At 38.6% G+C, this 16,967-nt stretch overlaps 1 protein-coding gene across 4 annotated transcripts in view; it reads right to left on the bottom strand.

Annotated features, from left to right (window-relative positions):
• Nucleotides 1-1,649: 1,649 nt before the first annotated feature.
• AMMECR1 (Alport syndrome, mental retardation, midface hypoplasia and elliptocytosis chromosomal region gene 1) overlaps nucleotides 1,650-16,967 on the bottom strand; it is a 116,025-nt gene continuing 100,707 nt past the window's right edge. For 2 of the 4 annotated variants that reach the window (XM_027533162.1, XM_027533160.1), the window contains 3 exons: nucleotides 10,174-10,264; nucleotides 8,680-8,776; nucleotides 1,650-6,043 (listed from right to left, as the gene is read on the bottom strand). In XM_027533162.1, the coding sequence (XP_027388963.1) occupies nucleotides 5,929-6,043; nucleotides 8,680-8,776; nucleotides 10,174-10,264 (303 nt within the window). In that variant the 3' untranslated portion in view covers nucleotides 1,650-5,928. The remainder of the gene's footprint in view (nucleotides 6,044-8,679; nucleotides 8,777-10,173; nucleotides 10,265-16,967) is intronic. The other 2 variants (XR_003509540.1, XM_027533161.1) reach the window with 2 other exon arrangements.

The raw sequence follows: 16,967 nt of genomic DNA, 5'->3' as shown, positions 1-16,967 counted from the left end.
TGGACAGACAGATGGGAAGGCATCAGAGCTTGGCCAAAACCCACACTTGTCTTGCTCATGTGGTTAAGAGCTGCAGAAAGTGGGAGAAGCCATACTCTGAAAACGGTTGTCATTCACTGGGCTCTCCTGAGTAGCAGCTCTGAATCCAGGTGTGATTTTTTCCCACAGCAGACTTCTTCCCAGCTCACAGTGATGGGACTTCCTGAATATGATAGTATTTTCCATCAACAGAGAGGAATTGCCACATTCCACACACTCACACTTGCCCTCTGAAGCAGTGGAGCAATTTAAAAGGTGCCCAGTGGGGCATGAAGTCTAAAGAGGGGAAGTGCTGAAACTCTGGGAAGAATTTAGGTAGGTGGAGTGTGATTACTGAAGTTGAAATCTGTCCAGACCACTGAGTTAACCACTAATGCTATTAAAAAAGAATGCTGTGGGCTCATTAAATTACTTCATTCTACCTGAACCTATTAATATCATCTAAATCATTAAAAAATCCTGTGTACCATTAAACATGAATGATGAAACTGGCTCTGAGCAGATGGCTGCCTTAATGGAGCACTATTCCAAACCACAATAGTCCTCTAGAGCCAAGATGGCTGTTTTTAGCTACTGTGATTGACATGAGCACATGTCATCAAATTCACACAGGGAGTGGGGCTTTGGGGCAATGAAACAGAAAATTGTCCTGCATATATTCATTAGCAATTAATCCTGAAATATGCATTATGAAACTGAGACAGCAAATGATTTAGAAAGAGCCAGAGGTATTTCAGCAATGTCCTTGATGGCCTTTCTGCAGAGAAAGAGATAAGGCAACAGCTGATAGAGATAGGACACCGAAAGATCCCTTGCTTGATGTGGGCTCCTATCTGGCCCTTGGATGGCAGTAGCACTAGTTACCTTGCCTGATATGCAGATGTTTTCCCCAGGCTCAAGTGGCAAATAGGGTTCATCTCTTATCACTTTGGAACTGGAAAATTGGTAATAAGTTTACATATGTGATGTACCCTGAGGATTGTGCTGGATGGCACTGCTACTACCCCCTACCAGCTCCGAAAGGGGAAGACCCAGTAATACACTGATCTGGAAGAAATTGGGAACAGGCTTAAGTACAGCCATGTTGCCACTGGAATTCAAGTCTGATGCTTGCCTCAGATCCGTGGCCAGGGTAGACTGCCCAATAAAGGGTAGACTATATCAGTAGGCCAGGATTTAGAGCTGGGCACAAGAATGACATAGGTAACTCATATCGTAGGGAACAGCTGTAAGCAGATGAGGTTTCCCAAGTGCCAGTTTGGAAAGAAATCTGTATCAGTTCCTAAGTATATTATTTCCCGGGTGGAGCAGTGGTAAAGAATCTGCCTGCCAATGCAGGAGACGCAAGAGACACGGATTCAATCCCTGAGTTGGGCAGATCCCCTGGAGGAGGAAATGGCAACCCACTCCAGTATTCTTGCCTGGAAAACTCTATGGACAGAGGAGCCTGGTGGTTACAGTCCATGGGGTCACAAAGAGTTGGATATGACTGAGCAAGCAACTGAGCCTGCACACACATTATTTCAGTGGCTTCAACTGTTAGCTTTTAGTTAAGGAGTACCCACGAGGCCCTGATGAGACAGGTTAAAGAAAGAAACCACAAATGGTAATTCAGTTTTAACATTTTATTGGGTAAATGATTTTAAAGGTAATAACAATAGTGTCAAAACTACTACAATATCTTTCCACAGCCATACCTTACAGACCCACATAAACCTTCTCATTTTTCTTTTTCTTCATTTATAATATTTTAAAGCCATACATGTCATATAAAATGCCCATTTCCAATAGTTTCTTCAAACTATTAAGCAATTAAATGTGGAAGGAAGGAGGATCTAGTTATACTTGAAGGGGTTACAGATAATTGGTGATGTCTTACTGTAATCAAAAAACAGGGTACTAAGAAAGGGAGGACGAGAGAGCTACTCCAGGTAGCTTTGCTCATTACAAGTCTCACCACTGCATCACCAAGAACTCATTATGCTGGTGACTGATTCAAAGTAATTTTGGGGAACATATAAAACACTAAAATAACTTAGAAACTAGATCCAAATATTTCAAAAGTAATCAACTTTCATATACAAAAACAGTCAGAGGTGGTTACAAAAGTTTGTTTTCTCAGTGCGTCTATGTACCAGCGCAGTTACTGGGTCCAGAGCAAAATAAAAGGTTTATTTTCTTCTGAAACAGTAATAAAAAACAAGGAAAACATATCTTTGTATATAAAGGATCAATGCTGGTCTTAAGAATAATGTAATCAGAAACCCTTAAATCGAGAGGCACACAATGGGTTTCCGCTCTTAAAAAATAAAAGGAAAGTCACCAGTTTATTTCAATGGAGGAGGTGCTCACACCCCTCAAATAAACTTAATTCAATTTAACATCACTAGCAAAAATCACTTAGAAACTGTACAAAAATAAAAAAGTTAACACATTTAATCCTGCAAGGTTTTTGTAAGGACTGGAAGGCAGGCTTTTGGAGCAGCATTTGGGCATGGCTGGGGGCTTCTTTGGTTTGATCTAACACACAGAAGAGATGGGACCTATTCCAGGTGACAGTTTTCGAATTTCCTGCACATTTGAAGACATGAAAAGAGGCCAGTATACAAACTTCCGGTGTGCTGGGCATTGGGGTTGTATGCAGTGGACTGAAAATCTTGTAACTGCTTTAAGAGCGCCTGGGGGGTGGGGTGGGTAAAGAGCAAGCCTTGCACTTCCTCCATCAATCACACCGGCCTCTCAGGACAGGGGAAACGGGCAGGGCAGTAGCACATTCTCCTACCGTCAGAAGGCCACTTAAGGGAAGAAGGGGGGAGGGGCAATTGTTCTTTTAGAATCTGGTACCTGGCTGACCTTGTTGAACAACAAGAGAACCCTTCCAGAAATGGAAGCCTTTTGCTACATACCAAAGTAAAATATGTACTATTTTCCAAGAGGAAAAAAAATACCCAGTTGCATTTGAAAAACAGAAAACATAAATGGAACTAATTAACATTTAAAAGGGGGGCTATGTAAACTTTGTGCTACTCAAATGAAGTTCAAGTATTACTTCTGAGCTGTTTAGAGATCGCTGAACTTATACAATATTCTGGTGATAAGAGTGCAATTCACATTTGTGTTTCTGAACAAATAAACCACAACTGGCTAGAACACAACCTGTGCAATTAGAATCTTCGTCTGAGTTAAAAACACATGCTACATATTTCAACATGTTCAAAGTTAATTCAAACCACATATTTAACAGCTTTGTTATATACAACCAAGGTGAAAGGGTCTAGCATTTGTTTGAAGCACACCATTACAAGTTTGTATAACACCTTTTACACTACAAAATCTTTTAGTCAACAGCTACTTAGACACAAAAAATGCACTGTGCATTAATTTGAATACAAAAGGAGACAAAACTATCCTTTTCCCCCAAGCCACGGTGGGAAATATTGCTGACCTCGTCCTCTGAAGCCTGCAGGATGGTTATTTCTTCAGTATAACATTATTACACTGGTAAGAAAATCTGTATAACATCTGCATATATCAAGAATTTTAAAAAATCTGATATGATTTTAGAGTCCGCATGACCAGTCACGTGACCTGCTCAAGATTGATTAGCACCGTTAAATACATTAATACACACATATGTATATATTGTATACACACTCACATATGCATGTAATAGATCTTTTCTCTAAAAAAAAAAAAAAAACTAACCATGAGCTCACCCAGGATGAGGAGCCTGTTGAACTGATGAGATGATGGATAAGATGGATCAATATTGGTCTATTCTGTCTCTCTTCAGTTTGCTTGTTTTATTTACTTTTTTTTTTTTGCAGCAGACAATATCATTCAGCTTGTGCTCAGTTTCCCTATAAGGGCAAGAAAAAATTTCCATCAGGTAGCCACTTGTTTTTATACTGAAAGACTAATCTGCTCCAAAATGCTCCCAAGTAGAAATGAAAGGACTCAAAATCCCTTTCTAAAGGCCAACAGCTAGCTTTCTCTAACTAATCTCTAGGTTCAATGGAACTGGCTACCGAGGTTCCATTTCAGGCTAACAACTGGCTTCTTAGTTAAGGCATCACAACTGAAAATGGTTATTTCAACAATGGATGCTGTGGATGAAGGAATACCAAAAAACTTCTGAGAACTCTCATCAAAAACAAAAGCAGTTTGCTTTGCTGCAAGGGCCAGCAGAAGAAATTCAGCCAATTCACCTCACAAACTAGAAAAGGGTTTTCAAATTCTGAACTAGCAGTCTGTTACCTGTCACAGCAACTACATGTATAAGTTATGCCATCTTGATATTCAGTGACATCGCGTGGTTTTAGACTATATGTTCTGCACCGTACTTATGTTCATCACTTGAAATCTTTGTTTCCTGTTTGAAAAAAAATGTTTACACACACATATATATTTATATATACTTACTACCAAAATATGAAGATAATCTTTCTCTAGAGTCATCTGTCATTTTTCCTGGGGGTATACATAGAGACCTCCCATTGACACGAGGAAGTTCTCTGTGTATACATCACGGGAAAACTAGCGTGCAAATGCGCTGGGCTCTAGCAACTATATCATACCTAAATGCCAACTCCATTTATGCAGGGGTAACATAACATCTTCTCAATATAGTAAATGTGTTTCTATCAAAAGTATGTAGTGCAGAAAGAGATTTAAGCGATTTTATAGTATTTCTAAAACTCCAGTATTGTCCCCATGATAAACATGTCTGAAATCACGACATGTATGAACTTTTGTTTCATTAGATTATCATTACCATTTCCTTAAATGGTAGCTAAAATTGTCTCTGGCCAATCATGACTTATTGAAACCTAAAGCTAACAAATTTAAATTAATATATAATAGAAATGTGTCTCTTTTTGGTTATTTGCTCAAAATAAATTTTTTCAGCTTAAAAAAATACTCAAGAGTAAGCAATTTGTCTAATCTGTTGTTTCACATATATAAACAATAAAATTTTATAAGAATATTTCTCTAAATTGCCTTTTTTCTAACCCCTCTTAATTCCACTTCATTATATTCTTCTCAAAGGCACTAAATTCTGTATCTGCTCTCTTCCTGATATATGCTGCTTTTCAAAATGATTTCTGTAGCATATTTCAAAGGTAGCTTGCACTTTCTTAAAACAGTGTTTCAATTTGTAAGTTGGTTCTATAAAGTGATGAGGCAGTTTTTCCTATGATAACTAGCACAATAGGCATAAATGATTTCTCACTCTGTGTGACAAGTCCTATCACGGACCTTCAAATATTCTACACTAGAATGAAAGCTCATATATTTTTACCATGGGAAAAACATATACTTAAGCAGTAAAGACCCATATACTAAGCTCTTATAGCAAAATGAATTTTAGACAAATTCAAAAGTATACAAATACCTGAATCTGATATGAATTACTCCCAAACATGGCTATCAAAAGTTATCTATCTTACTAAGGAAAATGGAGGAAAAACCTAAATGAAATCCTTAAAAACTGCACAATTTCTTCCATCCACAGTCAAAAGAAGGAAGGAAGAGAAGAAAGAAAGAAGAAGACAGGAAGGAGGGCAAGAAGGACAGAAAGACAAACCTGACTGAAATAGCAAAGCAAAATTCTATATAATATTGTAAGGAAAGAAAACTCCAAAATTCATATATGCTGCAAAAAAAAAAATGATCTAAAATAATAAAACAGGAGGATCTTCTTAATAAATGCCACTTTCCTACCCGTTACCATGATGATCTTAGTTGACGATGTCGAAGCTTCACCATGGCAACGGAAACTATCATCATAAAATGGTACAGTAAAACAGATAGCTAGACCAAGAAGGGGTAGGGTCTCCTGGGAAGAGGTCTGCAGAGAGGCCCAGTGACTGGTTGTGCGGCTCAGTGTCAGGAATAATGGTTGTATGGTGGAAGGGGATGCCCAATGCCATTTTGGAAATGATGATGCTGGCGATGAGCAAGGTATTCAGCATAGCTCAAGGTCATCTTTTCACTACGGTACCTGAAAGAAAGTCAGGGAAGAGACAAAGTTAACATCATGAAATAGGTGATATGTGAATGTCAGAGCCAGAAGGGATCCTTAGAGATAATGCTTCTATATCAGGAAACAGAGACCTAGAGAGAAGTGACTTGCCCACTTTCACACAGCTAATACATAGCAAAGGTGAGAACAACCCAGGAATCCAGAATCTGAGTCTAGGACTCTGCATTTTACTACTCCTTGTTTAGGGCTTTCTTGGAGGCTCAGATGGTAAAGAATCTGCTTGCAACGCAGGAGACCTGGATTCAATCCCTGGGTTGAGAAGATCCTCTGGAGAAGGAAATGGCAACCCACTCTAGTATTCTTGCCTGGGAAATCCCATGGAAAGAGGAGCCTGGTATGCTATAGGCCATGGGGTCGCAAAGAGTCAGACACAACTGAGTGATGAACACTTTCACTCCTTGTTTAAATTGTTCTAGAAATTGTATTGCCCTCTCAGCTCTGGTTTGCTAACAGGAAAGAACAGAGGAAAGCCAGTCTATTACTGTCATGTATATGTTTCATTCACTTGACTACTTTTTCTTCTGGGATTCTCCATCGGTTTTCTTTTACCATTTCTTTCCTTCTGTCCACAGGTCTCAGGTCTTGCCATTAAGGGAAAACAGCAGCAACACAAAACGTGTTTTGATTGTGGTATCGCAATCCTCTTTCCCCCATCTTTTTTTTCCTTCTTCTTTTCATTGCCACACTTCTCAGAAGAGTCATGTGTTTTCTACCTCTCCATTAGGATACTTCTCACTACTCCCTTTAGGAAGCTCTCTGTGCCTTGCGTTCTATAATTTCATACTCCCCTGGTGCTCCACTTACCTCTTGGACTGCGCCTTATCTCTCTGATCACTCATCCTACCCTTGTGCCTTGTAAGAGTTTCCTATATTTCTCCCTTCAGTTCCTTTGTCCCTATGCTCTGTCCCAGCTCAGTGAACCTTTGCCTCACAGCTTCAGGTATGTCATCTTTACAGATGATCCCAAATCACTACCTCTAGCCATAAGCTCTACACATATAAATATCCAGTGACCTATTGGACATTTCTTTTTTTTTTTTTTTTTAGCTTTCTTTAATCTTTTTTTTAATTTTTATTTATTTATTTAATATAAATTTCTATACAGGTATCCCAGGAAGCACTTAAAATCCAGAATCAGTGCATAAATGGAACTCTCCTCAATGTGGTCCATGTCTTGGTCAAAGGGACTGCCTTGGTCCCTTTTATTTAGATAAAAGCCTTGACTTGCTCTTCTTCCCTACTCCTGAATGATGACTAAGTCCTTTTATTTTTTTCCACAATATTTTCTTTTCCTTCCTTTCATGCCATCGCATGGCCACAGCTCTTAAGGCTCCCATTTCACCTTCTTTAGATTGCTGCCACATATTCTTAGATAATAGAAATGTCTCCTGATTTTCCTGTTTCCAATTCTAATTTTATATTTCAAATCCATCTGTTCAAAACCTGTCAGTGGCTACTATTGCCTACAGAGTTGAGTTTAAACTTTTACTCTCTGCCTTCTTGGCCTTATTCTCCCTGGTGACCTCCTTCTCTATGTACACTGATGCTCAACTCCTTCAGTTGTGTCTTGACTCTGCAACCCCACGGACTGTACCCTGCCAGGCTCCTCTGTCCAGGGGACTATCCCAGCAAGAATACTAGAGTAGGTTGCCATTTCCTCCTCCAGGGGATCTTCCCAACCCAGGGATCGAACTGCATATAATACGTCTCCTGCATTGGCAGATGGATTCTTTACCACTGCACCACTTGGGAAGCCCCTCAGGAAGTTCTCTTTAAGTTAACCCCTTTCCTCCCCCACTCTCCCCACCTGTCAAATATTCTATTCATTCTTCAATGAGTAGAATTCTTATACTCAGCCTCCAATCTACTTCCTCTTTGAAATTTTCTGTTATCCACAACCCCCTCTTGGAATTCCTCTTTCCCTACTCTATGATCTCATACCATCCATCATATTTTGCCTTCTAGTAATAATTATTTTTGCACATGCCCTTCTATTCTCCTAGACTGTAACTCCTCAGAGTTGAGAATAGTTCATTTTTAGACTACAGGCATTCAGTGTGGTTTTGCAGAATTAAAAGAAATGGAAACAGCAAGCCATTTTCCTAAAATGTTTGATACTTTCCTTTTTTAAGTCAGTACCCCTATGAGCCCTTGCAGAAATTCATTCAGCATCTGTGAGTCTAGCTCAATTGTGTTTTTTTCAGCAACCTTTCTGTCACTGCCAAGATTCTAAAGTGAAATTCAAATTTGAGGGCTGCTTATCAGGATCCTGGGGTCCTGCTAAGGCATGTCAAAAGCTGACCAATAAACTCCGGTAACTTTCTTCAGTAACGTAGTCTAAAGGCTCAAAAGGCTTGCTTTAACAAAGCCAGACTAATCACACAGAGCTAAGATGGGAAGGATGGGCTCATACATCATACAGGCTTTACTGTCGAGCAGAGTTCCATTGTATTCACCCTCAGAATGGCCCTGCCATTCATTTCACTGTTTCAGAAAAAAGAAGCAAGTATAGTTAGAGAAAAGATTACACAAGGTTACAGGTATGCACATCAAAATACATTGGTCAGCCCTGCACTAGGCAGTGCTTTCTGTACCTGGTCAGTTTTATGGTTTTCCTGAATTCATTAGTAATCGGAGCTTTGTATCCTCCTTTTCTCAGTAAGGAGTCTATGGTCTGAATGTGGTCCCATCCTGTGGAGAGTAGACCAGATAAAATACCAGTCAAGCACATGTAATAAGCACCTTTGGTTAAATACAAAATGACTTTGTAGAGGTCAGCTATCACTGTCACCAACCGCTATCAAACCCTTTGGTCCTAAAAACAGGCACACAGAAGGGCCAAGATTTCACCCTGTACAGGAGCAGGTATACCATGGCACACCTTCAATTTTAGCTATCCCTGCTGGCTCGCAATACCAGCTTCTTTATCTCAACCACATTCCAAGACACAGAGCCTAAGAGGCCAGCAGTAACTTCTCAGGGGTGTCTCAGCAACAAACCATAAACACTGTACTCTCCTCTAACGGTGACATCTTTAAAAGGGAGGGAAAAGACTCATTGAGCCAACTCAGTAGGACATAGGATTCCCACACTAACTCATGGTAATCGCCATGTCTAATGGTATCTTCTGGAGTCAATCATTTGTATCTGTGTGCAGCATTCAAAGGCATTTTTATGGGTTCTGACACAGGATGTACAGTCATACCCCAGGGCCTCAAGCTCATGTATGCTCTGCAGAGTCAACAGAACTACAGAATTATGAAAATTTCAAAAGTAACCCCAATAAATCTTCAGAGAGCTGCTTTAAAGACTAATAACTCATTTGGGGGTTTACTATTAAATTTTTCAGTTCTATATCACATTTATATTAAACAGATATGGTGAAACCAAATTACCCGTGCTTTCTGATGGGAAGAAAAGCTCCATGAGATAAAGAAGAGATATTCATTTCAACTAACATGAAATTATAATTTAGTAGCGGCTAGAAAGGACAAGATACTACAGACTGAAATGTATTTTGTGTTACACTGGTAGTTCCTAAACTTTGTGCTATGTATGTAAAGTCAAAAAACATTTGTTGATGAGGAACAAATAAAACACTATAATAGTTCCTTTATTCTCAGTGCTCCTAATCTTCACGGGAAACTTAACAGTCTTAATAGTAGCAGAATGAGTAATGGCAACCACCTAAGAAGGAAACATTTGATAAAGACAATGAAGTGTGTGGCTGCCCATCAAACAAAAGCTTGTTTATTATGCCACAAAGCTATAGCACAGTGGAATATGGGAAAGTGGCACATCAAATTTTCAGCAAACCATTGCCTAAAAGCCCAACTTTTACAAATCTTTCCTTTTTTGAAAGTTTATTTTTTTATGTTTTTGCTGTCAAACTTTAGTACAGAGATTCAACTTCTGTGTAATTCACCAATTTCAGACAGACATTGCAGTGGCAGTGATAGACGAATCATTTCTTATAATCTGACAGTGATCAATTATCAGATATAACTGCAAGGTCAGATAGCACATTTTAATTTGTATAATTGTTTAAATTCTTCACCAGATGGTATAAAATAAAGTACAACAATGACCTTGCTCCTTTGCAACCTCCGGTAGATAGGTGGCGGTGCGTTTTGATCCTTTTTCATTGATGAATTCTATTCTAATGCCATGTACACCCACCTGAAAGAAATTGGCAGTTTTATTAGTACAGTCTTCTTCATAGAAAAAAAAAGAAAAAGTTATAATTTAACTTTCAGAGAATGCAGGTTTTTTTTTCCTTTCCCCTTGCTTTTTGGAAGGGCATATCTCTTCTCTTTCCAAAACACTGACTTTGGAGATTGAAGGCCAGTATCATGGCCATGGAGACTGAAAATGTTGATTTACATGTGCCCAACATGCACCAGGTTATGTATGCCATACTCTTTGGAACTGGGACCACCACTCTGGGGCTGTGTGTAGAATCAGACAATCAATGGCAAGCGTCCTGCCCCCACCCCCAAATTGTAGCCCATGCCAATAAGGAACTAGACCAAGGGAACCGACTTCAGAGAGACAGCAAACAACCATCCTGCTTTCAGGGGCAAACACCATTTCAGACTGAGTTCCAGAACTTGTGGGGTAGCTGACTCCCTTCCCAAACTGTCTAGTCTCTTTGAAACCAGATAAACAAACACAGATAAGACAAAAAAAATCTAACAACCAGATCCTGCATCGTCACCCATTATGTCTAAAAAAATGTATTTTGGCTTGAAGTGTGCCTGTGGCAAACCCTGTTTATCTACAACACTGCTGCCAAATCTAAGAGCAGTAAAATTTCAAATTACCTTGAGGCAGGGTATTTTTACATAGTTTCTTATATACTAACCCAGAGACCACTATAACTTTATTATGTGAAACAGACAAACTTTTGATGATGCCCTAAAAGAGATAGTCTCTTAAGCAAAGGGCAATTTCTTGCTACTGTTTTAAGAACATTATGTACTTTTTGTTTGATTAGCATTCAGTCAAAAGGAATCCGTCCTTTCTGGTCATATGTCACATAGAATAGTATATACAGCTAAATTGATAATGACATTTCAAAGTATAACAAACTCCATTCTGCTCTCCCAAATGTATGGCTGCTATAGATCAAGGGTTCCTAGGTGGAGTTTAAGGTTGTCGAGGAGGAAAGATGTTAAGACCAGGTAAACATTTTTACCAGAGAAAGAGGCTTCTTTGCAGAGCAGCTGGTTACATCCATTCATCTGTATGGATGTAAAGGCCTTTTGCTTCTTCTGCACTTAGCCTGAAATTTCTTAGTTTTTCAGGAATAAGAAGTCCTCTGGAAAAGCCATTTTATTTTTTCCCCCAGGTCTTCAGACATCCATCCATTAGAGCCAGTCAGATCTGAGAAGTTTATGTTTTTTATTAAAGCCTATCTCTGTGGATATCTTTTCTATCTAATATCAGTATTCTTATGAATATCCTTCTGCTGAAAATGCAATCAAGGCAGCTGTTTAAAAACTAACACAATAAGGCCTCCCATCCCCTGTGGGAAATGACCATGGACAGCTGAGAAGACATATGAGTGCTTAGCTATCAGGCATTTCCAGGATAAAGGACATCTACTAATCTCCCAAGGGCCTGACAAAATATTGAGACAATGACAAATTTGCAACAGTTTCTGTATACTGACTTTCTGATCAGTGACTTTGAAATTTTTTCCTTCAACAATATCAGATCCTTCATAATTTGTTTTTAAAAACATACTGTATAAATAATTTATGCTGCTATCATTCACTGAGGTGAATTCTGCATCTTCAACTCAATTTATCAAAAACCTGTCATGTTAAAATTGAAAAGAATTTTGGTGTTTATTAAGGTGTCTCATCAAAACTGTGAGAGGAAGAATGTTTCCCTATCTGTTAGATGAGAATGTTAGATTCAATCAGTACTGTTTAATTGGTCTGGGGTGGGGCTGGGGGCTGCAAAGTTTATCAGAATTTCAAGCAGGTTCGTAGGTACAGTTTGTAAAAAGAATAACTGCCCAGGTGATTTTTATTCTGGGTTAACTAGATAACCTCTAATAATCAGTCTAGTACCGACAAACTGTGGCTAAGTATTGAAAAACAAAAACGATTCAGGCAAATTGGAGGTGATTTACACATAAATCTTTTCTTCATAGAGTACATTCTGTGCTTTTCAAAAAAAATTACAGAGATTTTAAAACCTAGTAATTTAAAAATGAAAAGAGGTAAGACCAACTGTATGGTACATGAATAATATCTTAATAAAGATATATATAGAGAGAGATAGATATATAGATATGAAGACGCTAAGACCAAACTGGAAGGGCATGTTGACCAAAATAAAAATTATTCATGAATAAAACTGATTTACTTTTGTATTTCGAGGAGGCCCCACCATCAAATTAGATATAAAAAATTATCAAAATTCTCCCATTTTGAATCAGTACCACATTTACAATTTTTAACTCTTTTTTGTGTTCCTATGATTCTGAACAATCGAAAGCCCCTGTAAATTGAACTGTAGGTATGGTGATTTTCAAGTGATTCCTTTGTGAGAAATAACTTATTTCATATGTCAAAAATATTATACTCCACAGAGATATAAAGCCAAAGCCAGAGTGACTCATTTTTTTTTTTCTGACTAGTAGAATCAGGAGAATGCTAATAATGTTCTGAACAGAATCAAAGTATAATAGCCTTTTTTCACCTGTTGAGCAACAGCATTTTCCTTGCTCCCAGAACCACAGACACCACCAAATAGTCACACTGCACAATCAAAACAGGAGAGTGGAAAATGGCCTGCTGTGGAGAATGACCAAATCTGGCTAACCTGGGAAAATCACTGGCCTTGCAAATTAAGTCATCTCCACTGAAATGAGCACCAAAACTAATTCTGCATTGTTGGAGGGAGGCATCTGTCACAGCTTTAACTCCAAAATGTAACCGTCATGTACAACAATTGAATTCTTCCTCCCTTCGACAGACTGGAGAATCCTTTAGACCAGCAGCATCCCAGGAGACAAAGGCTCTAGCTGCAGTGATCAGCTAGATAAGAGGGCAACTGACTTAGGGGTCTTGGAGTCCTTGAAGCAAACTTGCTTGAAAACACTATCGCAGTAACTTTCCATTTCTTAGGATGTATAGGGAGTCAGCATATGGGAAAACTATGTCACTCAACACCCTTTATCACCACCGCCCAAAAGTACAGCCAGGTGAGCAAAAACTGGAGACACGCAAAATCTAGCCTTATTGGAGTCTTCAGGTCATTTTCAAAACTATTAGAAGGTCTGGGGAGAAAAATGCTTTCAAGGTCCATCAGCTGTGATAATATCCTTTTAATCAAGGCTGTACTTTTACTAAGCAAAGCTATAAATCAACTGGAATGGTAGTAAATTAAATGTAGGACTTATAGATAAGAGGATATGGAATTAAACAGAGCTGTATCTGTGTGTGCTGTGACAGAACATGAAGAGCAGTTCAACAGATTCCTATTTCATGTTAAAAAGAAAGCCATATTTATTCTGAACCTTTCCACAGCAAGTGATTTTTATTAATGCTATTATACAATCTTTTGTTTTCAATATGGCCCAGAATGATTAAATATCAAGATGAGTGTTAGGACCCTAAAATATATCTTGATTATTCTGGAGCTGATTATTCAGTGTGGGGATTATGCATCCCCAACTCCCCCTGGCCTCGGCCTCATCCTCTTTCCTCTCTTGTATATTTCTCTTATTTGTTCATTCCTCTATCAGAGAGCATGTGGGCACAGGGAAAAGAGATACATGCAAATTAATCAATTTTGCTACATAGGAAAATGGTTTGGTAGGAGAAGAGATTATAAATAATGGCTAAAATGAACCTTCTAGACTGCAGATTTCATTTATCCTTGTTATCTCACCCCTTGTTAGAAATGTGGCTTCATTTAAAACTATTACGCCCTAATGCAGTGACTCTCAACACAGGAGCATTAAAAAAAAAAGTGCCCTCTCCCCTCCTCATTATAATACATGGTCCATATTATGCCCTGTACAATTGCATAGTCAAAGTCTAAAATATCCTATAATCCACTAGCAGCACTACAAAAGGGTCTCGCTTTTACTTGTGAGCCTAATCAGCGAGCCAACAATCCAGATATGCTGAAACACAACAAAGAGTTATCTGGCTAAAAGCATCAGTGAGTATAAAATGTGATCTGGCTAAGTGGTGTAGGCTCCATGCAAGCCTTGGACCATTTGGGTCCACAATTACCTACGCATCCTGACCCTCAAAGCTAAATCTGCCCCTGATCACATCCTGGCCAACAAAACCAATTTACTTCCTCAGGTTCATCCTGTCTTAGCAAATGTCCCTGTTAGTCCCACTCTTCCCCATTTTCAGAACCAAATGTTGGGTTCTCCCTGTAATGAATGGTATGGCCATAGCTTCACTCCACTGATTTTCAGTAGGTTCACCTTGAATAAAATAAAAAATGTCAGGAGGTCAAAGAATCAGAGGTTGTCTGACACAGCTTCATTGCCAATATCATTTGGCAAAATAGGCTGTGCAATTAACAAAGCAGCCAGTCGCTGGTCATTCACATAAGACTGACCTGCCAGGCTCAGTGTGCCAGTTCCATTAAACTGAATGAAAGGACTATGTTCTAAAGAGAGGAGCTCAGGATGTTTGGCATACCCCCTAAGCTTTAGAGGCTGGCATCATAGGAGACATACATGAGGCTCTCTCACAAAACAACCCATGGCACCACAGACAGAAACAAACAGTGCACTGGACAAACTACGGGTCTGACCCAGAGTCTGGTATTTCTGCTATTTTTAGGATAAAGCCACAAGTGATATTTTGCCTGAAAGCACAAAATCCACAACGCAGCACCTTCAACTCATTCAACTCATAGCCTGACAGTACCTTTTACCCCATCCCCAGCTCAGCCCTTCTTCACACTGACTCTTACTCTCCCCAATGAAAGCAAATTCCACATAAAAGAGGCAAATTCACCAAACTTGGTTGTCCACCAAGAATAATTCTTATTTGGGCAAGAAAAATCAGCATTTTCATCACAAGGGCTGATGACAATTTGTACTGATCCTAATGAATCATTTCCCCCAACCCTGATAATGTTGACTACAAAAAAAAAAGTCAACTACATATTGTCCAAACCTGCCCGTCAAATTCCCAAAGCTGTGATTCCACATCACTTTACTCTACCCATCAACTTCAGAAGTTAAGTCTGAAGCTTTGAAGATGCCCATCTGATTGATAGTTAACACTTAACAATGGTTAACAATGAACACTTCAGAATCTGGCCAAATAATAAATTTTAAAAACAGTGTTGCTGCAATTCAGGGTTTTTCTTCTCAGTAATTTTTACTTCTGTGAACTTTAAAAATTATAAATATGGATTTTTAAAAATTTATAAGAATAGTACATGCATATTACAAAAATCATCCCTTTTGAAAATTATACAGGAGAAACTAAAGATGATGTGTACTCCTCGTACTATCTAGGGACAGCTCTTGCCTTCGTGAGACTTAAAAAATAACCTTCTCTTGAACCAACTGAGATGTCACCAAGGACTGTTATCAGGCTGTTTTTATCCATTATCTGACCAGTTCCCTTAGTTGTCTTTGTAAAAAATATTACAAAAATAAACAAAAAGGGTAATTGATTGCAAAGCCTTCACTTAGGCACAGGTAACCTTTTAGTATATTCTACCTTAAAAACTCTACTGCACCCTCCACCTCAGCTGAGATGTTTTTTTTCCCCTGTTGTTATTTTGTGAAAACACCTGCAAAGGTCTCCTTGATCAAAATACGTATGTATTGTTCTTTTCTAAAATCCCTGCAAATTAGAAATCTTTAGCTTAAAAATGTTCAGTCTCCATGGACCAATTCTTGGCTTTTGCAGAGCTTACCAAAAGACCAATTACTGCCAATTTTGATTCATGTAGGAGACTTAGACATCTTGTCTATCAGGAACACAAAGCTGCCAATTTATTTCACAAAGGCCACTGAACAACAATCTGATAACATTTATTTTAACTAATGGCAAACACACAGCAAATGCATAGCTCTAAAATACCTGGGGCTTCCCTGGTGGCTCAGAGGGTAAAGCGTCTGCCTGCAATACAGGAGACCTGGGTTTGATCCCTGGGTGGGGAAGATCCCCTGGAGAAGGAAATGGCAACCCACTCCAGTACTCTTGCCTGGAAAATACCTGGACTAGCTAATAATCATCTCCATGAACTTTTAAATAATTAGCTAAAATTTTAAAATAAAGCATAGTTAATGAAGAGGTGCTTTGAAAAGCTATAAAGCCTAACATGTTTATACATCATTTGCAATGAAAGAAACTGTTCTTACTCTAAGGTTTTGCAGGGAACAAGTGACAGCTCAGAGTGCAATTAAGGGGGAAAAAGCCCATTCTCTGTAATGATTAATTATAATGAGCATTCCTTAAAAATTGAACATCCTGAAGCTTTCCAAGGAAAGCTCAGGCAACACAGGTGACCTTTAAATAAAAAGCCTGCTTTTCGTCAAAAGTTGGAAAAATGCATTCCTACCATTTTTTAAAAGGGGATGAGGAAGGGAGTGAATTTACAGACAAGGAAACTAAAGTTATACATTTTTTAAAAAATCTAGAGATCTGCTTTAGTTTGCTTTTCAAAGGCTGAGGGGAAAAACACCTCTTGAAAATGTACCCAATATAAAAATGTTGTTTGCCTGGTAAGAAACTGAGAAAAATCTTATACACATTAGAAATGTACACTGAGTACCTGACTCAATATGGTTTTACTCAGTTTCTACAAAAGAGATTTGTTCCTAAAAAGTTACATATGGCTTGAACTTATGTAAATAAATTAATCTTAAAGTCATGAG

This window comes from Bos indicus x Bos taurus, chromosome X (genome assembly GCF_003369695.1).
Source record: "Bos indicus x Bos taurus breed Angus x Brahman F1 hybrid chromosome X, Bos_hybrid_MaternalHap_v2.0, whole genome shotgun sequence".
In the NCBI taxonomy this organism is placed as follows: Eukaryota; Metazoa; Chordata; class Mammalia; order Artiodactyla; family Bovidae; genus Bos; species Bos indicus x Bos taurus.
Note: the sequence above shows the minus strand (reverse complement) of the source record. Positions and strands in the feature narration are given on the sequence as shown.